We start from the raw sequence: 26,969 nt of genomic DNA on the forward strand, positions 1-26,969 counted from the left end.
CATGTTAGGCGAAAGGATGCTCAATTTTATAGATTCATCCCATATTTTATTTGAAAAATATCTATGTGTACAGCATTCGTATGCTCAAATTAATTATCAATCTGTATGTTTAGATTAAAACCATAAAGAAAATCACAAAAGCATGAAATGCCCTTTATTCTCAAGTAGGTGTTACAAATTCTATTATATATATATATATATATATATATATATATATATATATATATATATATATATATATATATATATATATATATATATATATATATATATTCAAAGGTGGTGTGACATTGTTTCACTATATAGTTTAGCTGTTTTTTTCCAGTTGAAGTGTAATAATTAGTTTTTAAAATTATTATTGCTATCAGCTATGTTTGAATAATTGTTTTGTAAATCTCTAGTTCAAATTATATATCATTACTGACCTCAAAAAATGAAAGAATAACTTCACAACAAACATCAAGTATTTGTTGATTATATATTTTGTTTTGTATTACATAATAATTTTCTAACTTCGGGAATATTTTGAATAATGACCCTGAAATATTTCTGAAGATTGTTTCTACATTTGCTGAATGGACATCTTCAATAGTTCTTAAGAATTTCATAACGGTCCACAAGTTTCTGTAAAATAGGAATGATAATGCACTAAATTATATTAGGAAACTGAACTGACATCAGAGAAACATGAACACTTTTTTCTTAAGGGATGACATGTAAAATGTAATCTGTGCATTAAAATATATGATGTATAATTCATTATGTTACCAGACTCCTTCATGTAAAGCTTAATATACAAATGCAATAGTCAATAGCAAATTATATTGTTATCATAAATTATGTGCTCCAGCAACGTACAAAACAAATACTCGGGAAATTGAGTATTAAATATGAAAACTGGTAGAATGAGAAATTACATCACCAAGGGGTTATCCAATATACATAGAAAATTGAACGATATAATTGTTGATGAGAGAATGCTTCAAGGATAATAGTAAATAAATTATTAGTTTTATTAGGGAGGTATGCTCTTGAAAGGTATTATCCTTAGGGATTATTTTTTACCAAAATTTGCATTTGATATCCTAGCACACTTTATGCATCTGAGGAAACATTTGAAATAAAGAAATAAGAGGAAAATAGCAGTAGAATAAAGTAGATTTCATAATTTATTTAAATACGCCTACTCTTGTATTTCCGTATTCAATAAAATTGCCGTGTAATTAAAATGGAATTTATACAAACAAGGATAAAAGTTGGATTGTGCTTTGGATGAAGTCTAGTACTCAATGAATTTCAAGCGTCATAATCTATCATTAATGGTGAATTTCATTTTCTTGAATGATAATCTGTTCAAAGCAAAATTTACCTTTTGTATACATCTTGAATATTAGTCATGGTATTGAATGTGCACACAATCGTCTTTTGTCAATTTCACTACCTACAACGAGAGAACAACTAACCCCCTGAAGTAGGGTGTTATACCATTTCAGAGTCTGCGCCCTTTCGACTGATTTGCAAGTTTTGCAAAATGCAAAACTAATTTCTGCATAAGAAAATAGTTTCGCTTCCGACCGCAATAGGTGATAGCCTTTATACGAAAATAACAGCCTTTAAACGAAAATAAAAAGGGGAAAATAATAGCCTTTGGAGGAAAATAATCGCCTTTAAACGAAATAAATTTAGAATTATAATGGAACAATGCCGAAATAAAATAATCCAAAATTTCATTTTATTAATTTTTTCTAGATTGTTTGCCTTGTAGAAAGAAAAAAATATAACTTTTGTATTTTTGTGTCCTTAATCTTATACAGCAGTTTAATATTGTGAATGATGCGAGAAATATTCATTCAATATCTTTAAAGATAAGTACCCTGGCCTGTTTGATACAACTGTGGCAGGGTTTTTTCTTACGAAAAACTTCATAAAATAAATTGCTTTGTACAATAAAGCAATTAGTAAACTAGTAAATCCCTAAGTAAAAGCAAAATAGCAAATTCCGAAGTAAAACAAAATAGTAAATCCCTAGGATTCTGCATGTTCCAAAACATTAGTGTCGTAATACTGAATCGAAACAACCAAGCAAAATCTAATGGCTGTAAATCATACAACTGGCCGCTTACCACATGTGACCAATTTAGAATTGGATAGCAATTCTTGAATTGAAGAGCACAACGTTTGAAGAATTAGAAACAACGTAGTCCGTATAACTGAGAGCAGTAATAAGAGTTGCAGTTATTTGTATCTAGTAAAATGAATTCTTCATGTTCAATTTTGGCGTAATACTAGTATTTAGGTCTGTAGACTCGTTTCGAATAACGATTGGTTTATTGTTATTATTTGTCACCTTCAGGGAGTCCAAAGACTCATCGAGGGAGGGCATCTACTCAACAACTGTGCTTCCACCACTCACAATCCACCAATTGATCGCAAGTACACCAACGCCATCTACCGCTGACCACCACCACCACTAGTACATCCACAGACAATCACAAACATCCATGCCCATGGCTGGATTCGAACCCGCATCCGATTGAGTCGAGAGCAGACACTCTAACCGTCAAGAAGAATGCAAGATTATTCTTCTCACAATTAGATGGATTGCTGTATTGATTCGCTAGCACCAGGAAGAAATTTAGGTTTTCTCATTCTAAATAAGAGTTGCGTTACTTTTTACCGTTATCATAACATTATATAAAATTATACCAGTTTAATCATTTCATTCTAATTGTCTCAAGCATTTCGCTTTTTTTTTTTAATCTAACATGCGACATTTGGGAACATATTTGTCTAGATCCAATTATTAAAGGCCAATCCAGATGCTTTCCTTGCTGTATCCTAGATCAAATTTCGATCCTAAACTTTTCAAATCGACTTGAAGTTGAAAATCGCAAGTACACCCACTCCATCTACCGCTGACCACCACCACTAGTATATCCACAGATAATCACAAGCATCCATGCCCATGGCGGGATTCGAACCCACTATTGATAAAGTGATCGGGATAATGATATTGGCATTCAGCACTATCTGCTGAAACCAATTTATTTCTGATGTTGTAACATATTTATATCCGTAAAGAAACCAATCAATCCGACCTAGCAAGCCGGAATGCCTTTTTGAAGATATCATTCACATCCAAATGAGACACTTGCTACTTCACCCATAGTTGAAAAGCAGTGATAAACAATCTTAGCGTCCTAGGAGGGATTCGCGCTCATGTTTTTCCAACCAAAATGGTTCGCCTATACTGATGGAGGTATGTTAGCTGTCATCCTAATATTGAAATAGCTTTAGCAATAAATAAAATGAACTGAAAATAGAAGGTGATCGAATAAGACAATGGAATGAGTGTGAGACTTGAGGAAATTAATAATTATAGTAATGCTTAGAAGATTAATCATTAAAAATAAGATGTATTGAGTGCATTCATTCAAGAATCCAATAACTTACCACACCATAGTTTTATCCCATCTTACGAACAACTCGCTACAAGTTGCTGGAAAGCTATATCGAAAGAGAAAGTAAATATTAATGGATATTATTTCAAGTGATACTGAAATTTGTCCAGCAAAATGAACTCCGTTATGACTGTTTTATATCAGCCTATGGATGTAAATTACATATTTATCATGATTTTAAGAAAGGATGTAAATATTTTGAAACATTTTCGTTATTAAGTCGTTATAAATTCGTTATTGATATACATAACTCACAAACACCTTACATGTTTCTTATTTATTCGTATTATATTCGGATTGAGTCCGTGATCTCCTTTCAAGGTGACACGTGATAATAATCATAATTTTCAATAATAATAATAATTATTAAAATTATTATTATATATTTGGATTATATTTGATTATATTACATTACATTATATACATTTGATTACATATGATACATTGATTACAATATTTTTAATTGTAATCAAAGTCACACACACACACACACACACACACACACACACACACACACACACACACACACACACACACACACACACACCGTGTGAGTGTGCGTATCTCTTGTTCATATTATGTCCTTATCCCTTGTTTCAGGCTATTGTAGTTTGTAAGGTTCCTGTATTCATAAGATAGTTTATTTCACATCTCTGGGATATAAAAGCCATGTGTGGCCTTTCCGTCGTGATCATTATATTTATACGTGATATAGTTAGTTTTCTGAGGTCTTGTTATATGTATGTATTTATATGTATGGTATGTATTTCTGACTGTCCTGTAGTTGGCATCGAAATAATGTTTTAGCATAGCCGCACAGTAACATAAGTGTTTTGCTGTTAATATTTTGTGTTCTGACATTGCAATATATATTAGGTCGTTATTTTCTCTTTGTTCCCAAAAGATCAGTTTTAACATTTTGCACTTTAATGACATTAATCAATTTAGTTTGTAGGGCGCACAGGACGCATACGTTTTTATAGCGTATTTTAGTGTATTTTGGCATAGTGCTTTGTATGTTAGTGTTTTTAGGTATGTGAGAACCATGTCTTTTAAACTGTACAGTTTGACAGTTGTTGTTCGGAGTTTGTTTCTAGATGGTATGTGGCTATTCCAGTTCATATCTGCATCGAATAAATTCCCATGTACTGTATTGTTACAATCTGACTAATTTTAGTGGTTCTGTGTTTTTATGTTGGAGTGTGTTGGAATGTGGTTAGGTTTTATGTTATCAACTGGTCGAATTAGTGGATTTCTGAATATAATTTATTTTGTCTTATCTGATTTTAGGGGGTATGCAGTTTTTGGTGAGCCAGTCAATAAGCAGATTATTGTCGTGATTCATATTTGTTTGGTTTATGCTTGCATTATTATGGATTAACATAATAGCTGTATTGTATACGTATTGGAAGCACTTGCCTTTGAGAGGTAGCTGCTTAATATCGTGCATATAAATGTTCGACAGCGTTGGGGAGAGAACAGTTCCTTGTGGCACTCCACAGGTTACTGGTAGCTCTCTAGTTCGATTTGATCCGATATTTGTGATATGCTCTCTATTTTGTAGGTATTTTGTAAACCACCTGTACAGAGGCCCATCTATTACAACATGTCGCAGTTTTTCTAATAAAGTTTGAGGTGTCATAGTGTCATTTGCTTTAGACAAATCAATAAAGACTACCATAGCAATATTGTTTTTATCTAAGGCGGTATTAATTTTCCTCTGTAAAGTCTTCCAAGAGAGATGTTGTTCCCTTATTTTTTAGAAAACCGTGTTGTGTTTTGGGGATAATATGAAAGTTCTCTGTATATGTTGTGAGTTTCCTAAACACGAACCATACTTTTATTGATAATTGGTAGTGTTACTATGGGTCTGTAATTGCTGATTAAATTTCTCTTTCCATGTTTACATATGGGTGTGATTACGAAAGTCTTTGACATACTTGGTATCTGTCCTGTTTTAAATATTTTATTAATTAATTTTAGTAGGATAGCAGCTAAGCTAGTTGCATGTTATTTGATATCCTTAGGTGTTATACCATCAATTCCTGGGCGTTTATTTGGTTTGATTTTATGCGCTACAGAGAGAAGTTCTGCTTCTTTTATGGTTGGGAACCATAATGTCTGTTTCGATTGTGGCCCAATTGGAGGATCAGATTTTGTAATTGTGAAATATTTCTGTGCATTTCTTGGATGGAGGCTGCAATATATTCGTTAAAGCCATTTGCTAGTTGTTGGATAGAGTTTTTGTCTTTCATAAAGCTGTGTTTATGGTTTCAAAGGAGGTGTTGCTGGGAGCACAATCTAGCATGTTGTTGATCAGATGCCATGTTTATTCATGTCGTTTTGTGAAGAAGTTCATTTGTGTCTGAGAAGATTCGTTGTTATCTTATATTCGGTTTGTAAAGCTGAGTTATTTGGATATTACTTTACTTGTTTCCATAGAGTGTTCCTTTCTGTGTATATCTAGGATACGTTTTGCAGTATCCAAGGATTTAGTTTGCGTTTGAACGAATTCTGGCTTTCTTTGCAGCTTTCTTATATATTATCTCCAGTGTGAGTTTGTTGTTGTATAAGATATTTGTTGAAACGTATGATGCCATATGTTTCCATTCGACTTTTTTATTTCGTAGTTGACTATTTCTTCGTCTATTATTGTTTTGTGTTGTACTTCACATGTGAGCATGGCATGTATATTGTCTTAGTAAGCAGGTTTAGAGTCATGAATTAATGATCTGCTACTGCTGCAGTGTAACTATTTGGTAGTGCCAGGATGTTGATATGATCTAGACAGGAAGCAGTGATGGTATTTCCAAATATTTCTTCTCTTCTACATGATATTATGGTTGATATTAGGATATACGTGAATAAGGTGTCCAGGTATTGTGACAGTGTTATTCTGGATTTAGTTTGCAATATATATATTTTATGTCGCTGATTATCATTAGGTATCATTAGGTTGAGCATAATTCTTGGCGTGAAAGCCGGTAATTGAGTTCATGCAAGAAATGTATCATGTTTTTTAGTTTAGTGGCCTGCAATTTAGTATTATGAGATGCTGTTGATTGATGGTATTAATGATTTCGATGAGCAGAGACCACTCAAGGATCAGTTGTTCCTGTCGAAACCAAAACTTTAGGCACTAGTCGCCTGAAGTAACGATTTTAAGATGACGTGACCCTGTTTTATACCCTTTTTTTAATGAAGAACTATCCAAAATGTTATTCTTCAATATTTATGAAGTATACCTAGTTTAAAAATTCATACTTTCAAATATCTTAATGTGATCATCTCAACTTTTATCACGTCTATAATTAGATTAAATAGTTTCAATGTGATTAACTCAATAAAACTCTTAATCAAAAGAATTTAAAAAAAAAAGTAGATTGTCAGAGTACAGGACGATTCTTATCTTCTAAGAAGTGCAATGTAAAATAGTTCATACGAAAAATTTGTAATTTTATAAGCTTTTCTTAAAGTCGAAAATTTAAATACCAATAGTTAAACTATATTTGCTCACTTCATGTAAATTAATAAATCTGACCGTAGCAAATGACTTCATAACCAATTTTATTCCTTATGTTATGACTCATGCAATATGTAGTTTAAGACTTTGGGCAAAATATGCCATTTGTTCCTAGGTCCACTGACACAGAGAGCAAAATATTAGGATGCCGTGATTGTATTCCTTCAAATGTCACCGGTGAATTCCGCTGATCTCAATATTAAGTTAGAAAATCGTGCATCAGTGTAGCATATAACCAAAGTGATATCAGCACAGTCAAAAGATACCAAACGCAGAGATAGCCTTGAAGAAAACATCCTCTAAATCACCTCAGCAAAGCTAAGAAACAGACATCAAAGAGAGTACATGATGAAAATAGCATAAAGAACTCAAAAAAGCAATCCGAGTCCAATAGTCTCAGGAAATTAACGTTCAACCACTACAACTTTTTGAACTGCAGCAGAACCATTTTCTTCTTGAAAAGAATATAAAAGAATTAGTGTTCCTGAAACTTCTATTACTTTCAGGAACTTGTCTTAGTAATAATTCAATTTTAAAATGTGCCAGTTGACTGACACAACGTTTTTCATTTTTCGGTGGATGTAACGCTTATCACACGCTAAAATACATGAGTTTTATTTTGCGATCTTATTTAGTTTGTTCAACTCCTTATGAATAAATAGCAACTGACATGTGTTACTTGATTTTCTGAATTTAGCAATCGGAGCTCGAAACGCATTCAAGTAACTCGAAATAACAGAAAACATTCTGATCTACTGTGTTAAGATACTTCATTACATAATTCGAATTATTAAAATTCGTCAATATTTAAAGAATATTAAATAGTTATTTAATATATATATATATATATATATATATATATATATATATATATATATATATATATATATATATATATATATATATATATATATATATATATATATACATACAGGGTGTCCCAAAATTCACGCAAGATTTAAATTTAGCGCCATTTGTGCTGTAAAGTGTTCCCAACGAGAAAAAAAAAAGACAGCGTGGCAGCTGACAGTTCAGGGTTATTAAAAATGACCACACACAGCGAAGAGAGTTCGTTGAATGGATTATGGAATAACAACAAGTGGATGCTTATTTTTCGAACAAAATTATCTTCAGCGATGAGGCTCATTTTCATCTTGATGGCTTCGTTAATCGACAAAATTGTCGCATTTGGGGTTCAGAAAATCCATGAGTGATTGTTGAGAAACAAATGTATCCACAACGTGTCACTGTTTGGTGCGGATTTTGGGCTGGAGGCATCATCGGTCCATTCTTCGAAAATGCGGCTGGTAAGGCAATAACAGTTAATGGTGCTCGCTATCGCGAAATGATCATCCAGTTTTTTGTGACTAAATTGCAAGATATGGATGTGGACGACATGTGATTTCAACAAGACGGTGCCACATGCCATACAGCCGGAGAAACAATTCAATTACTGCATGAGTTATTTCCTGGTCGTGTAATTTCCCATTTTGGTGATCAGAATTGGCCGCCCAGGTCATGTGACTTAACGCCGTTGGACTTTTTTCTTTGGGCTTTTTTGAAGTCTAAGGTTTATGCCAACAAGCCCACGACCACCCACGCCTTGAAGGAGAAAATTGAGCGCTGTATCAACGAAATTCAGCCACATTTATGCAAAACGGTCATGGAAAATTTCGACAAAAGAGTGCGTATGTGCCAGCAAAGCCGTGGAGGCCATTTACCCGATATGCTATTCCATGCATAACCCTATACTGTATACTTAATGAATCAATAAGAAATTACAATTTTAATTAAAAACCTGTGTTTTTTTTCTATCAAAATTACTTCTTGCGTGAATTTTGGAACGCCCTGTATAAATTATTATAAGGAATCATGAATCCCAATTGTTAAAGACTGTATTATTATTTCTTACAATCATTGAGTTGATTCTTAATTGTCTCATCCTTCTGACCTATTATTTCGCAAATTTTTTGTACTTGTTCTTCAGAGATTTTGACATACTCTTGTCCTAGACTTTTTGGAAGGAAACTTGCGTACTTGAAACTCTCAATCAACTGTTAAAATAAAAAAATAATAATTTATTTAGATAATGACTTTAACAATACAATTAACTGCATATGCTAGACGACAAGAAACGTAATCGTCTATAATAAAATTCTAATCTGAGAACAATACATTGCAATTGTGGAATGCAGAGATACATATTGTAGTAACAGTGCTGATTATATAAATATACAAAGAATGTTCATTTTTAGATATGAAAAGATATTTTACGATTTCTAATTTTCTTGCTAAATAAGTGGAAAGTTTACAAATACTATCTTAATAAACCGCAGATAAAGACCACGATAATGATTTTTATTGATATTGATGGTTTACTAAGACTTCATCATCATCGTCATCATCATAATGCGAATTCAGGATAAAGATCATATTGGTCTGTTTCAATCTTATTATACATCCTCTTTAGAGGTCTTTCAGGGTTTCGCTTTCAAACCTATTGTAAGAAAGTAATTCTATTAATACACTTGATTTTTTTTCTCCATGCCTTGCTGAAAAACGACTCAGTTACTGTGTTCCATATTATCTTTAACACAATCCATGAAATCAATTCAGGTAAAAATTAATTAATGCTATTAAGCCTTATGCAGGTAGACACAACTTTTATGAAGAAAATCTCATAATTATCAAAGAAACGTTTTAACTAAAGTAAATGAAAGCTAACCTTTTATAATCTGTTTAAGAGATTATAAAACATGGCATAAAACACTTCAGGGGAAGGATGTTAATAGTACATAGGATATAGTTCAGGTTCATCTAGAGGAAGCAATATTAACATGTATACCTAGGTTAAGGAGGGTTAATTAAGTAGGAGATAGATGGATGAGTAATATAATTAAGCAGGAAGAAAACGCTGTGGAGGTATATAAGGTGAACGGTACAAGGCTCAGGCAAAAAAGGTGACCAGCATGGCAAGGAAGGCAAAACCAAATTATGAAAAAAAAACTTAACCAAGCACACCATAGGAAATCCCAAAGATGTATTTCGTTGTGTTAGCAAGTAAGAGCAAGAATGACTACGGAAAATTAACTTCAAGAAGTGATGATCGTCACGAGGTGAGATAAGCAGATAAAATAGTTGAGTTATTCAGTGATCACTTTGCAAGGATAAATCATCCTAATCTGATTAATGCTTTAACATATGTGATAGACACTGATGTGGACAAGAGGTGGATGGATTGGAGGGTCCTTAGATATCAGAGAATCTCAATGTTAATACAGTTGTGGATCTATAGGGGGATATCTGCTAGAGATGTGCAAGAATGTGCAAGAGAACTGGTAATGCCTTTGACTCTTTAATTTAAATCTCAGATCTGGTAGAGTTCAAAGGCAGTGGAAAGAGGGCAATATAATTCCCTTGCATAAAGGAGGTTCTAAGATTTCAGTAGCTGATAAACCAGTGCGTATCTTTGGCGTGGTCGAAAAAGTTGTAGAAAAATTCCTCAAAAGGAGAATTCAAGAATTGGTAGATAAAAATATGATACAGTATAAGGATGAACATGGCTTGGTGAAGGGTCAGCCATGCCTTAGTAATTTATTAACTTTTTATAATAGAGTAACTGCTGAGTTTGATAAAGCAAATGGCTACACGACAATTCTGCTTGATATTGCCAAGACGTTTGTCAGAATACTACATGGAATTCTGTTATGCAAACTAAAACAAATGGGGATGGACTGGTTAAGTAGATAAGATGGTGGCTGCTGGACAAATATCAGAAAGTGGTATTTGGAGGGCAGAATCGAGGCGAATACTGGTGACTAGTGGTGTGTCGCAAGGTTCAGTGCTGGGCCCATTGCTGTTTAATTTGTTCATAAATGATATAGGAAATAATCTGAGAGGAAATATTCCGTTGTTTGCTGAGATGCGAAATCAGTTTGAGTAATAGTTAATGAAGGCGATGTGGAGAGCTTGCAGACTGATTTAAGTCGGCTGTCAGGATGGTGAAAATACAATGGATATCAGATTAATGTGGAGAAATGCAAAGTTAAGCATATTGAGATAAAGAGATTAAAAGCCATATATCACATTGATGGCAATGTATCCCAGGAAAGAGAGGAAGCTACAGATTTACCGGTGGTGGTAGACAGAGAATAGAAATTGAGAAGATTATATTGCTGAGGTTGCTAAGTTAGCCCATAAGATTACTTAGCTATTGAAGAACACATCAACAATTACAGATAATGAAGTTGTTATTCCTCTTCAGAAGGCCTTAATACGTCCACATCTGGATTACTGTTTATTGGTGGTCTCATGGGTATCTCGTGGATGAGGAAGCGATGGAGAGGATTCAGAGGCGAGTGACCAAGATGGCGAGTACTTTGTGGAATGTTCCCTGTGTGGATAGATTGAAGATGTGTGGATTCGAGAAAACGAGGGGATGTGATAAAAACATCAGAAAAAAATCAGCTAACGCCTATTTATTACCGTATATAGGAGTAGGCGAGGCCGTTTAGCACTATTTAGCTTTTGGAGACTGAGTTGGCAGTTCAATCTCCACTGGTACTCAATCAGAGATAGCTGGCCCAACTAATTTACAGGCACGCAGTGAAGAGAGACGGCTCAACAAGTGCCGCCATCTCGTGGTCCCCAACCCTAACACTCGTATTTAATGTCTGAAATAATGTGGGTTCTACGGTCGATTTTCTTGAGCTTACGGGACGTAAAACCCGAGCGTCCGGGAGAAAAAACCCGCTTTCCCGTGTCAGAGATCGACTAACTCGGAACCGGTCGAAAAAAGGCTTAGAAAAATTTCTTCTAGTAGCCGACTAGATTCGAAACCAAGAAGTCTTCTTTCGTTCGGTTAAGCACCGTGGTGTGCAAACGCCACATCCACTGAGCTACACACACTCTATAAAAACATTCAAGTTGCTTAAAGAGTTTCGTAGGTAGGTAGATGTAGTGGTAATGTTTCAGCGGTTAGCTAGAGGGACCAGAACAAGAGGTCATCCCAAGAAGTTGGGTTCAAGGAGATGCATGGTAGATTGCGTGGATAAATTGGTTTTCCCGCGATGAGTCTTCGGACCAATAATAATAATAATCTCAGAATACTCGTATATGTCTGATGAGATGTGATGTTTGCCTATCATCTGTAGTTTACCAATGTTATTTTTAGCGTGCATTTGTCACTGAAGGTTTCCCTGCAGAATCGCTAGCCTTTTACTTCTATCAATTACAGTTTGTGTTGTTCGCGAAGTAGTTTGCCACCTATCAGCTTCTACGCATCTTGATTTTGTTCTGCAAGTATACATAATCATAAGAACAGAAAAGTCAAGTTCCAGGAACAGCACTCTGTTCATTTTTCTTGCGCTCTTGTTAATACGATATTCTAGATTGAGCAAACTGTAAACGTAAGAAAGGCGACAAGCATGCGTCAGTCAATATCAAGATACTCAGTTATTTAGGAATTGTTAACTTTTTTTTATGCAGCTCCCACAGACGGAATGTTTATTAATTAACATATAGTATATTCGTCCCGTGGGCGGATAAAGATATATATATATATATATATATATATATATATAAAGAATTAGGTGTAATGTGGACACTACTAGTTTGGTTGGTACTCCAACTTCTTCAGATGTCAAAGTACAAAGAAATATACAAAATAATCCGACAGAAACATTACCTATTAACAACAACAGATCTACTAAAAACTGTAGTACGGTTATTGGAGTCCGCGCTACACTTCCAGCTGTGTGTTTATGAGTGCCTGTGATATTGCGAGAACGCCAGCACTGGACAGCAGAGCTGTGCGAATCAGGCAAACTGTAACTATGGATGCTATTCATGTGGGATGAATCGAGGGTAATTTCTTTTGACTCAAGAATACGTCTTTCAAGTTCATCATAACATTTGTGAATATTAGAAGTTTGAGACCAGTCTATTTGATGTTGGCGTCCTTCATCGGAGATTATAGAGAACAACACGTGGCTGGTGAGAGCGCTGGCTCGGATATTGTTATAGGATATATCTCATTTGTGCTCTTCATCACGAAGACGGATGGATTTGTCAGTCTGAACGTAGTAAGGCTTTCCACAATTACACATAATCTTGTATACTCCTGGGAACTGAAGATGGTGATGTGTTTCTTTAAGCAGACTATGGATAGAACGAAAATTATAAATTTTAGCCAGTTTGGCGGGGGGGAGGAACTAATGAAAGGCAAGGAAATGTAAGCTCAGGGGGAAGTAGAATCTTTATTAGTTTGTTGACGATGGTGAAAAAGAAGTTTCTCAATACTTTTTGAAGTAAACCCATTATTAAGAAAAGTTATTTTGAGGAAATTAAGTTCATTTTAAAGCTCTACGTCGTCTGATAATAAGGATCTGGCCTGATGTGCAAGGGTGGAAATAAGCCAAATTTCTGTTGAGGGTAATGGTGAGAGGATACATGAAGGTATCTGTCTGTATGTTGTGTTGGCTTCCTAAAGATGGAAATTTTAATATTATCAGAGCACCTGGTTAGTTTGATGTCTAAAAAATAAAGACAATTGTTAACTTCTAGCTCATAGGTGAATCTGATTTTGTGATGAAAGTTATTTAGATGACCCAAAAAAACTTTGAGGTTATATAGGTCGAGTTTTCATATAAGAAAAACATCAATATAACGGAGCCAGATTTTAGGTTTTAGTGTGGCAGAACAAATCGCTTTTTCTTCCAAGTCTTCTAGAAATATATTAGCTGGCACCTGGGAAAGCGGACTACCCATAGCTAGTCCGGAGTGTGATTTAAAGATCTTGACCTCGAATCTAAAGTAGCCTGAGTTGACACAGTGGGTAAGTAAGGCGAAGAACTTCTTTGATAATTTGCTCTTGAGAAGAGTGAGAACCTCCTGGGTTGGTACGTTTGTGAAAAGCGACACTACGTCGAAGCTTGTCATCAAATCTGATTTGTTCAGTTTGAGATCTTTGATCTTAGAAACAAAGTCCGCTGAATTCTTTGTGTAAGAAGAGGATTTGACTGTGAGGTGTTTTAAGGAAGAGGCGAGATATTTAAACAAGTTGTATGTCGGTGAGTCGATACCCTCAACTATTGCTCTTAAGGGAGTATGGATTTTGTGAAGCTTAGAAAGGTCGTATAACCGTGGGACTAAAGGATCGACGGATCTGAGCGAAAGGCGGATGTTCCTTGTTAATTCCGAAGTTGATTTTAGAAGATTGTTGGTCCTGTTATGAAACTCTCTTGTGGAGTCACTGTTAAGCTCAGAGTAAGTGTCTGTCTCTAATAAATCAAGAATTTTGTTGCGGTAGTCCGTTTTATTCAGGATGACAGTGGCGTTTCCTTTGTCAACTGGAAAGATGATAATATCTTTATTCTTCCTTGGTTTTTAATGGATAGTCTTTCACTCCGCGAAATGTTATCAGAAGGTGGCTTTGCATTATTTATTCTGAAACTAGTTTCCATTCGTAGTAGGTTTGCATCTTGGGTTGGAAGTAAGGAAGAAACTTTTTCTATCTTAGTGAGAATAAGTTCTTTAGGAATGGAAGTAGGAGCGAGGACGAAATTAAGTCCCTTTGCAAGAACACTTTCTTCCGACGATGAGAGGATATGTAAAGATTTGTTTATATCTACTTTTTTAGAAAAGGGGGAAGCATAAGTAGATGAGGAACGATCCTGTGTACGTCTAAGAGAATCGAACTTTATGATAAGTTTAAATTTGTTTGCGTTTTGGAACCTTGAAGCCAAAAGTGCGCTGATTTCTTTCGTGTTGTTCCATGACAAATTGTCTAAAGAAGTCTCTAAGTGGATTTCTAGTGAAGTGTTCTTGGTTAAAAAAGAAGCTAGACTGCGTTTAGTGTCTACAATACGTTCTGAAAGAAGTTCCAGTTTAGCTTTGTGGTACATTCTATGCACCCGAGCTGTTTTGATGGATTCTTTGAAATCAAGAAAACGAGGTATGATTGAATAGCACTCAGATCATTACATATTTGTTAATATGTAATGTTTCTGTAGGATTATTTTGTATATACCTTTGCACTTTGACACCTGAAGAAGTTGGATTACTGACGAAACTGGTAGTGTCCTCATTAAACCTTATTATTTTTTATCTCGGTGTTTAAATCATTTAAATTAAATTAACACACACACACACACACACACACACACACACGAATTACGGTCAAGAATACGTAAGATCCAGTCATTGGCCTGATTCGTCAGATTTTCTGGTCCCGAGCCTGGATAAAATTAGGGAGAATTGAGATGGCGCCGTACCTTCTCGTATAAAGGTACTCACGGTCGTTGTATCATCATACGAAACTAACCAACTTTGTTTTTTTTATATAATTTTTATTCAGTGTTTACTTAGACTGGAAACCGTACTCTATGGAACCTTTAAAAGCACTTTAGTGCCTCCAGTTAGCGGGAGGGTGGTCTCACACGGGGCGATGAAACGGATCTCCCAACTAAAGACAATCACAACCATTCATTTCAGCTGGACCGGAAACCACATTCTCTTGGTTGAAGACGCGATACGCTAACTACACGGACATCTAGACTAAAGATCCTTACTCGTACAACATCATTTAATTTATAAAATACAACGGACTATCTCAATCCCTTTCAATCTCTCTCTCTCTCTCTCTCTCTCTCTCTCTCTCTCTCTCTCTCTCTCTCTCTCTCTCTCTCTCTCACACACACACACAAGAATATATCTTCTACTTCAGTCAAGGAGTTCATTTCTTTTCTTACATCCAGATGACATGTAATGTATTTACTGCTTACACAAGGACAAACGTCCATGATAGAGATTTAAGAAATGTAAAAAAGTAATATATATATATATATTATTTATCAAAATAAATAATCATGTATTTTGATATTTCTGAATGTTACTATTACGGTTTCATATCAAATTTCTCAAATGAAACCTACCACATTTGCTACGACATTTATCTGTTCAGTGTCAACAACTTCAGTGGTACCTCCACTACTGCCGGATATTAAGTCGCTCAGATGTTCCATACAGTTGTTTAGCTTCCACGATATGCACGATCCGGTGCTGCCAGGATCAAATACATTTCAAGTAAGACAAAATTCAGTTACGAGAACAGCAAATTTATTATGAAAATATTTGCACGATATAAAATATACATTAAAGAAAGCCAGCTTCACAAGTTATTGTTCTTGCAGGAATATATAAGAATCTAAATTTAAAACGATTGAATTATTCAGCAGCGTGAATGAACTGTTTCAAAAAAAAATCCACTGTTCACTTTCAGTACCAAATGTGCACTCGACAATTATTCAACAAGATATGATGGGAGTTCGGAAAGAATGAACTGTCGGTTAAAAAAAGGAAATGGTTGTTCTTTCGGGTCACAAAAGTGGCTAAGTAATGGATCGTGGATAGTCTGTATTTTGTTTCCTGAGGATGAATCCAAATCTCCGATTCATATCTATCTTTGTTGGTTGGCGAAGTATATTTCTAAAGGTGTACATGTTGTATGGCGCGAAGATGAGAGCAGCTACGTTTTCCCTCTTTCTGACTATTATTTCCCTTTGTGTTTCTGTGTAGAAGATGAATGAAATATACCATACTAAGAAAGAAATGAAACAAAAAATGTTTTAAGTAAATATAAATTGTAGATCCACATAATGATTGGAATTATACATTTAGTATTCACCATTTTCTGAATTTTTCAAATCATAATTAACATAATATTAAAAAAATAGAAATATAATAAGAATATCAAAATGCACAACAGAATACGCAAGTAAACTATAAATGTCTTTACTTTATAGCCCAATGGAAAAATCAATAAAGATTTTTGGAAAATCTACTTATTATTTAAGATGATTTTTGTGTGTACATTGCAAATATAATTGCTGATTAACACAACAGCCGAGTTTTTGTTATTTCGAGAGCAATTTTAATATTTATTTTATGATCATTCATAAAATTAATGAATTATATAATTTTATGAGATTTTGCATCACGATGTTTTATTAATAGTTCATCTGAAAGAGATAAAGTAATGAACAAAATTGATATCACTTATCTTTGAATTATTGTTATAACCCCACAATTATTCATATTAAATATATTTATTTATTATATCCAATTTAATTATTTAATAATTTATTATTTTAATAAATTTACTTAATTATTCAATTTATTTTTATTTTTTTATTAATTTTAATATTTTAATACATTTATTTAACAATTTAACGTTAAATTATTATTATTATTATTATTATTATTATTATTATATGTTGTAAACACTGTAATAATTTAAAAAACATTAATACTGATATTTTTCAATAGAAGCAAGTTAGAAGTTAGAAATCACGTTTTTTTGTTATTGTTGTTGTTTGTTTGTTTATTCTGTGAATCTCTCAGAACGCAAGTACAAAAGCCATTTCGTATCAGACAGAGCAAAATAATTACCATCAAAACGATCACGAAATATTGTATATGCCACGTTGTTGAGGGCTCTCCAGACTGAAATATGAAGACATATTGCTGACAATAACAAAAATGAAAATTATGCTCAAAAGAGTGCCCATTGACGGAGAGAGTACGTCATGAAAATAAAAAAAAATCGTTACTCCATAGACACCATTAAGACGAAAACATTCGAAAACACTCAAAGAAGGAAGCGATTCCGGTATCTCGTTCTTTCAAGATAGTAATTCAAGATACTAATGCTGAAAATATGTTTTTTCTGAAATCGCAAGTTCTTGGCGAATTCATTTCACGTAAGCAAATTCACGTGATGCTCATCACATCCAGAAAACAGGTTAGAACTTGATATTATGGAAAGGGAGAGAATAAGAAACGATTTTGTTTGTTCTAGGTATTTCCATTGTTTCTTGTGAAAGCTCTTATCCTGTTTCCCATGGAAGTCGCTGTATTTCTTGGTGGGGGCGTTGCTTACATTAAAAATGATTGCTATCTCTCACTTGGTCCAAAACAAGATATTAGTATCTATGCGTAGTTTCTATGATAGGTATCACAAAGCAATTCAGTATAAAAATTAACCACATTACAAATAGTTTATGCCAAAATATCTCAGCTTAGACCACATCTTGTAAGATTTGCAAAGAAAATCCAAATCGAAGTTTAAAGAGATCAAATGCATGAAACTTGTTTCCTGATATTATGGCAGCAAAATTTTGGTCCTTCACAAGGCCTCTGGGCACACATTCTGCCTTTCAATACTTTTCTCTCTTTCTTCTCTCTCTCTCTGACACACACACACACACACACACACACACACACACACACACACACACACACACACACACACACACACACACACACACACACACACACACACACACACACACACACACGCACACACGCACACACACACACAGGACACATCCAAATGCCACATTGTCAAGATAAGCCTACCTCTTGACTTTTGAACAATCCACTTCTCTAAAATTTCAGCGTTGCAAATAGACAAATGAAAGGCGAATGTATAGGCACTTGAAGAGAGCGTATGTCTTTTATATAGTGCACACCAATGCAACTCAGCGATGTCGACCAATGTACTACCCCCAAGCTCTCTGGTACAAACGTTTCAGAGTTTCTACATCCGGGTTTGAAATAATGGTCGATCTCATATACACTTTGCTTATGTAATCATAGTCTCCTTAGATTAGTGGAACAATCTACTTCTCCAACATTTGGACACACAAGCCAGACAAATTACCCACCACCAACTAAACTAACGCAGCTCACAACATGACTACTCTGATCTTTGATCAGAAGAATATCAGTAGAATATCTTAATGGCATGAATTTTTTTCCTGTTGAAAGAATGTCTTCTTAACTGCATTGAAAATATACACTCCAGAATTAATACATATTTTAAGAGTATATCAGTTATATTCACCTGATATCTAACCGGTATCGTGGAACGTTGTCTAAATTCAGCCCAACCACAGGAATTCCAACTTGGGTTGCAACGAACCATCTGAGAACAGAATAGGTGAAAAAGGTGGACGTAGGTTTCCTATAAAGAGCGAGGGAGGATAGAAATTTCTAATAAAGCCGATTAAGATATTGCAGATATTTCTCTTGTACTATAATGAGGAATATATCTTTCAATACGAATAAGAATCACTTCAACAACACATTCGTCAGAAGATAATATTTCTTCAGGAAGATCTGAAGATTGAAAGCAACAATCCAACCAAGGAAGTGAACCTCCAAATTGACATTCATCACACATGAGTGACAGTGACTGTACGAGTTTTGCTTTTTGGGAGAAAACATCAATACTGGATTGTAGTCTTAATGCGCAGATAATAACAACACTCTAACGACACAAAAATTATCAATATTATTAGTAATATAGGGATACTATTGAGGAAGAGATGTAGAACGTTTAGTGAGCGGTTAGGTATGAATGATTTGGCATTCTGTTAGTTAAGCAATGAATGATTCGTGTAAGATTATTGATGATATAAATGCCTCAGGATCTCTTCCTGATAGGTGAGTGCAGCTGGATAAGGAAAGTCAGTCTGAATTAGATAAAATGTTATGGAGAGGGTGAAATTGGTTCTTGCAGATTGACGGGATCACTGAAAGACTCCGATCTCCAAACTTTGTTAGAGGAACATAGTGATTTTCTTAACCACTATGTATTCCTTATCTTTGGCAAGTGATGCAATGAAATATTCATTATGACCTGATCCATATATGTTTCGGAAGGAAAGGCAATTCAACAGATGCGCATGGAGTAGATATGCTGACTGATCTAGACTGTTCTAATGGTCATCAATCCAACATGCTATTAGGGGGAACTCTCTGAATTTCAATAGTTTTCGATTGGACGGCAATCCGATTTGAATACTTCATACCACTGAAAGAAATTTCACGGTTCTGTCGTAATTTTTCAGTTCGAATCATCATCGTTGAACAGTGCCACAACATGGATATTAAATTATCAAAAGAATGTAGAACGATTGTAAAGAACTGTAATCACCCAGCGAAATCTCCCCTATTTCATAAACTTCTTTTAGACATCCATCAAATCAAAATTATACTTACGTGAACCGTTTGGCACGCTTGAGTACTTTTCCATCTCCAGAAGAAGGTTTCTCTACAAAACAACAATTACAAATATTACGTAGTGGTTAATATGGTTAACATCCATGTTTGTTTTCATAATAAAGCAGAATAATGCATATTTTACTTACGAGGGAGATGAGCGGAGGCAGCGATACCAACAAGGCAGACCAAAATGAGAAGCTTCATGGCTAAGAAAATATACAAAACTGGATACTTATGAATTATATGGATACATATTGATTAGATAAATGTAGTTAATAAACCGATATGTGGAAAACAGTTATGTAATGAACTGCTGTTATGTGATAAAACGTTTATATAATTAAGACGAAACTTTTAAAGATTTCATTTTCTATCAACCAAATTTTACAGATTTGTTACACACTTTCGTCATTTTATGCTGAAGGGAGATTTATAATAATAATAATAATAATAATAATAATAATAATAATAATAATAATAATAATAATAATAATAATTTATTATTATTATTATTATTATTATTATTATTATTATTATTATTATTATTATTATTATTATTATTATTATTATTATTATTATTATTATTAGAGGGCGCTTTAGCAGCAAGCGGTCGCAAGCACGCTATTTCGATGCTCCCATATTTTAAGTTGCAAAGTAGATTTTTAATTGTGAATTAAACTTTAAAGTACATCAGTGAATTCCGTTCTTCAAGACGAACATGTTGATGTAAAAACTGTAAGTATGTGTTAAGTAATAAGTAAATTATAAGTATTCAAAGTTCGAAGTATACGTTGGTCAACTACGTGAGAAGAGAACAAAGGAAGTCGCCATATTAGAAATTACTGCAAGATCGTCAAACAAGAAATATGAAGTGCTACAAATGCCAAGAAGACTTAACGGGGGAAGAAAACCATGTAACATGTAGGAACTGCCAGAGAAACTTGTATTTTCTATGTTCAGGAATGTCTGAGGCTACTTGGCAGCGAAAATCAAACAAGAATCATAACGATTGGAAGTGTCCCCATTGCAAAGACAACAAAGGAATGTCGCCTTCGACCGCAGGCGGAAAACAGCAAATGCAGAAAACAACCGCAGGCAGTAAACAGCTATCAACAGCAGAGGGAATTAAAAACAAAGAAAACAACAACGGAAAAATGCATTACTTGAAAATAGATTACAAAACCTAAAAGACAGTTTAATCGATTTTGTTGGAGAACTATTTCCAAAACATACCGCACAAATTACAGAAAAATTCAACCAATATGAGGAATTTATTAAATTTAATAACAATTCGGTAGGAGTTGTATTACAGACCGTTAGAGAATTTAAAAACTGCGTTAAAGAGCTAATGGAAAGGCAGCATAATTTAATTAAAGAGACAACGGAACTACGACAAGAACTAAACTCTTTAAAGCAACAGAACTCTCAAACCAACAGCAGTACAAAAATGATCTCCTCATAGATGGTCTCCCAGAAATTGCTACGGAACATCTAAGAGACACCGTAATACAACTAATCCAAAAAATTGGCTCTCCCATTCAATCAAAAGACATCCCGTCAGTGAATCGATTACCACAAAAAAAGGAAAAGAGAAAATAATTCCCATCTATCTCCCGTCGTAGTGCGACTCACCAACAGCGCATCAAAAACTACACTTATAAAAGCTAGCAGGATTAAAAAACCATTAGTCAAGGATCTGAAAGGAGACTACGACAATACCCCAATATACTTGTCCGAATACCTAAGGCCATATTATCAGAAACTATTCTACCAAGTAAGGAAACTAAAAACAGAAAACAATTACCAGTTTATATGAATAAGAGACAGTAAAATATTCCTTAGAAAGACACAAGACGCAAAACCAATCGAAATAAAATCCATAGAACACTTCAACAGACTGCCACCACGTTGAAAGGAATGTTGACAACTCGTAAAGAAGGAACAGCACACCAACCGACATGAATGCAGACCATCAAGCAGACGTAATCACCTCAGAACATGATAATTGCCACATTCTGAAATCAATAACAGAATGGAAACAAGTGACAATCCCCAAAAAAGGACAATCAATTCTTCACATCAACATCAGAAGCATTCAAAAATACTGGCTGACCCTACAAGCTTATCTGAAGGAAGATATAGACGACATAGACATTTTAATACTGACTGAAGTATCTACGACAAACGAAGAGGCATCCACCTGCCAAATGCCACACTTCTACCAACACAAACACTGCAGACAAACAAAACGAGGCGGTGGTATAATAATATTTACCAAACATAAACTAGAAGTAACAGAAATAAACTATTAATTAGAATACGCAGAAAACATATGCATCGAAATTAAAAACATCATACAAGAAAACTCCCTGATATTAAAAGCAATATACAGACCTCCAACTTAAGCACCACAAAATTCCTAAAAGAACTAAACAGATGGCTTTCAGCCACAGAAGTAGGTTCCTAATGTTTATATTAAACATTAGGAACATAAATAACAACACAGAACAATACCTAGACCTATTATCGGCATATAACATAAACCCATCCATAAGTCGTATACACGAGAAGAGATAGTCGGAAACACAACAACCTCATCCTGCATTGATCATATAAATATAAGGGCCCCTCCAAACAGCCACATAGCAGCCGTCATAACATGCAAACTGGCAGACCATTATTTAACAGCATTACAGTTACACACTGAACCAGAACCCATAAAAATCACTGAGACTACAAAACAGTATCATAGCATTCTAAACGAAACAATAGTAAACGATGAAATCAGAAAAACAGACTGGACGCAAATAGCATCTTTAGACATTGCTGAAGATGGATATAATAATCTTAAACGTGCATTTAAGAAAATATATAACAAAGCATTAACAAAAATAAAAATACGCCCCTAAACGAAACAAAATCCATTGATAACAGACAACCTATTAATAGCCATACAAAGAAACGATGCCCTGGAAACAACTTATGGAAACAACTTAAGAAGTCGCCGAACAATATCGCTTTAAAAGCTGAATACAAAAGAAAACGGAATCTCCTAACAACAGAGATAAGAACGCAAAAAGAAACTATTACAGCAACAAATTAACAACAGCTCAGAATGACATAAAGGAAACCTGGCAGCTGCTTAATGAAATACTGGACAATATACACAGAACCACTGCCTCAGAAACAATAAAACACAGCTTAGCCTGCGACCCCAAATCACTCAAACGGTTGGCAAACAACTTTAATCAGCACTTCGTGAACTCTGTCCAAAAACTACAAGAAACAACCTTTCCTCACACAAAACGAAACATTCTCCACTAGGTCCACAAGCAACCCAGTCGATGTGGTTCCCCACAGTAACAAAAGAAGAACTATCACTGGCAATTCAACAAATTAACCCTATCAAAGTACCGAGGATAGACGGAATCAGACCAAAAGACATCAAGAAACACTCAACCGACCTACTTCCAGTTATACAAAAACTGTTAAATAAAATCTTCGAAACGGGACACATTCCTGAAACACTGAAGACTGCATTAATCACACCCATACACAAAGAGGGAAAAAGAAACATTAAAAATAATTACAGACCATCGCCACGTTGTCTGTAATCAACCAAATTATGGAGCGCATCGTGCATCAGAAACTCTCCACATACGTTGAAAAATTTCAAATCATACCCAAAACACAATATGGCTTTCAAAAAAATAAAGGAACAGCAACACTCCTGGAAGATTTCACAGATCTAATAAATGCTGCATTGGATAAAAACAGAATAACATTAGTGGTATTCATTGACCTAACAAAAGCATTTGACACACTAACACATAAAACCTTGTTAACGAAACTAGCGCATATCGGAATTGGAGGTCGTCTACTAGATGTATACTTCAAAGCATACATGAAAAACAGAAAGCACACCACACGTATAGGATCACCATACAGCAAAGAGGTACATGTAACCTGTGGCGTACCGCAAGGAGCTGTCCTATCTCCCATTCTATTTAACATATATACACACGACATAAACCACCTTCCCCTAAAAAGCAAAATCTTCCAGTACGTAGACGACACGGCCATAGTATCCATTCACAACAATGCAAATATCGCTTACACAAATATGCAACACGACATCAATCAAATCACTAACTGGTTAACCGAAAACGGTATATATATAAACCCTGGAAAAACAAAGCTAATGGTATTCAAAAAACCCCCAAACCCTGCCTATAGGAATTAAATATTTCACTATCCAACATTCATCCTCCTATACACAAAGCGCAGAACCTAAAATCACAACTATCACACAGGTGAAAACAACACGCTATCTCGGACTTTACTTCGATGCTCATCAAAGTTAGAATAGCCATACAAACTACCTACATACAAGCTTAGGATAATAGCAAGCAAACTAACAGATTAAAAGACATTGCCCCAACCCACATAAAAATACTAATCTACAAAGCATTATGTGAAAACATTTTATGATATGCAATCACATCATACGCATTCTGCACAGACTACAGACTTAACAGGCTACAACGGTTGCAAGATAAAATGGTAAAATTCATATTCTGGGAACAACCCACACTTATGCAGGAAGCACGGACAAACACAAAATATTTAAGATGAAACACTTATGCCACTACACAGTCATGTTAAAACATTACTACAGCCCAACCTATAGAGTAACCAGAACAACATATCAAATAACAAGACCACAGTCAACAAACTACATAACATATAAGTACAACAATCAATACGGCAAAGCCACCCGAAACTTGTACGTACCCGACATGATAAACAAACTGCCATTCGACAACAGAAACCTAGGAACATACAGAGAGCTGAAACAGGCGCTATATAAACATTATAGCGAGAATTAAAATTAGAGCAATTCCTGTTTCTCTGCCCCCCCACACACACTTATGACAAACCCCCCTCTCAAAAACCATCACTACAAGAACACATAGAAACAAACACACCATGTCTAAATCCAACCCTATTGGCACAAAAAAAGAAAAAAAAAGAGTTAAACTGTAATAGCAGTCGAAGTCTTCCAAGCACATACCAACAAACAGTAAAATCAACACCTGGCTTGTGACCAGTATAGGAAGGAACATAACCATGAAAACCATCTATCATCTATTATGTTCCTCAGATAAGCTCTGCTAAGCTTCGAGGAAGAAAATTATCAACTTGCAAGTATCTGTTACTCACAATTGTAATGTGTTATAAATATTATATACTATATATATAATTATTACAGCATCAATGTATGCAATTTATCTGAGACATAAAAAAATATTTTAAAAAATTATTATTATTATTCTGTATATTCTATATTCAAAACTTCTGTATAATCTTTATTGTTAATATTAGAAGACCATGCGTTGTAAATACATAATATAGAGGCAAAAAAAGTATTTTTAAAAATTTTAATTGAAATCCAATGTAGAAAATGTAGCACTTTGTGCTGAATTCTGTAAAATTATAAGTTACAATATCACTCAAGATGTTTATTGTATGTGTAAATATTTTAGCAAATCAATAAAAAATATTATCATATCAAAAAAAAGAAAATTATTATTATTATTATTATTATTATTATTATTATTATTATTATTATTATTATTACAGAGTGCCTTCTTTCAAGTATTGAAAACGCAACAAGCTGAAGCAAAAAACAAGGGGAAGGAAATGTTAGGTTAGAGGCGATGGCAACAATATGTTTCGCTTAGTTTGCAGTTTGTGAATATTTAGGCTGTCAGTAACAAAATGCCATTATTGTTATTAGGAGTAAGGTTGATTCTTACTTATTAAGCAGACAACTTTAAAATCATTTGTACGCACAATGAGAAAGCGTTTATTTATTTGAATTTAGGTTCTAAACATTTCTTATGTATGAAAAATTTCAAATAATTTAATTAACAGAAATTGGTTAAAATAAAATAATTCTTAAAATTTAGGGAGTTGTGCATTGCTATTTAAAAGGAAAGTACTCACCTGATTTCTTAGATGAATAAGTAGCAACTTCTACCAGAGCAGAAAAGTAAGATGTCGAAGAACTCCTTCCTAATTTTCTACATTTTCTTATCTTTTCGAAAATAGATTAGATATAATTTAATTTATTAATTACCTATTAAAATCACAATAAATTTTTCTGTAAATTCTGTGACTGAATCTTACAGAAAAAACTTTAAGCCCTGTTTGGGCACTTTTGCATACGCGTACAGTAAATAGACATAACCTGCACCGAATGAGAAACTTTAATCCATCGCTGCTGGACCCACTTTTCACGGATTACAGTACATATCATGTTTAGCATAGATTCAACAAGGTAGTGTTAAATTGCATCTACCTGTACGACATACCATGCCTTCACTTGAGTGTTCTTTCAATGGCTCAAATTTCAAGGAAAGGAGGTTTACTCTTTCTACGCTTTCCATAAGAATTTGAATATGTCCAAGAATCATTTCGTTCAGTATAGAAACAAATAAACAATTCACAATAAAATGTTACCAGATTTCAAATTTTCTTTATCAAAATGTTTGGATATTAGCATTTTATGCTCATCTTCTCTCTGGAATGTGTCTGAAAAAGGAGAATAGAAATATGGTTACAAAAGCAAAATACGAAAAATGTGATTAATCAGTAATAAATAATATAAAAAGTTTTAAACATGTAATAAAATAACAGAATCAATGCAATGAAATGCAGATAATGCAGTTTATGTTCTATAATCGCCATGTAAAACCCTAAATGTTATTACGGTTTTGATATTAAAATATTAATAAGATATTAACCCAAATATATCATTGATAGCATAAAAAAAGTCACTCTTAAATACAAGAATTTGATTTTATTCTTATTTCCAAATATTTTAGGAGATAACAATCTTCGTCAGCATTTGA

The 26,969-nt window shown here is 34.2% G+C and overlaps 1 protein-coding gene across 1 annotated transcript; it reads right to left on the bottom strand.

Moving 5' to 3' along the window:
* Positions 1-459: 459 nt before the first annotated feature.
* Positions 460-26,330, bottom strand: LOC150096193 (uncharacterized). The gene is made up of 7 exons (XM_090408996.1): positions 26,062-26,330; positions 20,199-20,258; positions 20,050-20,101; positions 15,918-16,044; positions 8,897-9,038; positions 3,454-3,507; positions 460-624 (listed from the first exon to the last, which is right to left on the bottom strand). Exons 2-6 carry the CDS (start codon positions 20,254-20,256, stop codon positions 3,476-3,478), a joined length of 411 nt encoding a protein of 136 aa, XP_090265122.1. The 5' UTR covers positions 20,257-20,258; positions 26,062-26,330; the 3' UTR covers positions 460-624; positions 3,454-3,475.
* Between the last annotated feature and the right edge of the window lie 639 nt (positions 26,331-26,969).

This window comes from Typopeltis vanoorti, chromosome 19 (assembly GCF_054136105.1).
Source record: "Typopeltis vanoorti isolate ZY-2024b chromosome 19, IOZ_Tvanoo_1.0, whole genome shotgun sequence".
Lineage (NCBI taxonomy): Eukaryota > Metazoa > Arthropoda > Arachnida > Uropygi > Thelyphonidae > Typopeltis > Typopeltis vanoorti.

Coding starts and splice junctions, on each gene's coding strand:
- LOC150096193 (XM_090408996.1), bottom strand. CDS start 20,256: ATGAAGCTTCTCATTTTGGTCTGCCTTGTTGGTATCGCTGCCTCCGCT. Junction 9,039..15,917: donor TAAATGTCGTAGCAAATGTG/GTAGGTTTCATT, acceptor TTATTTTAACAG/TTGATTGAGAGTTTCAAGTA. Junction 3,508..8,896: donor TAAGAATCAACTCAATGATT/GTAAGAAATAAT, acceptor CTTTCGATATAG/CTTTCCAGCAACTTGTAGCG.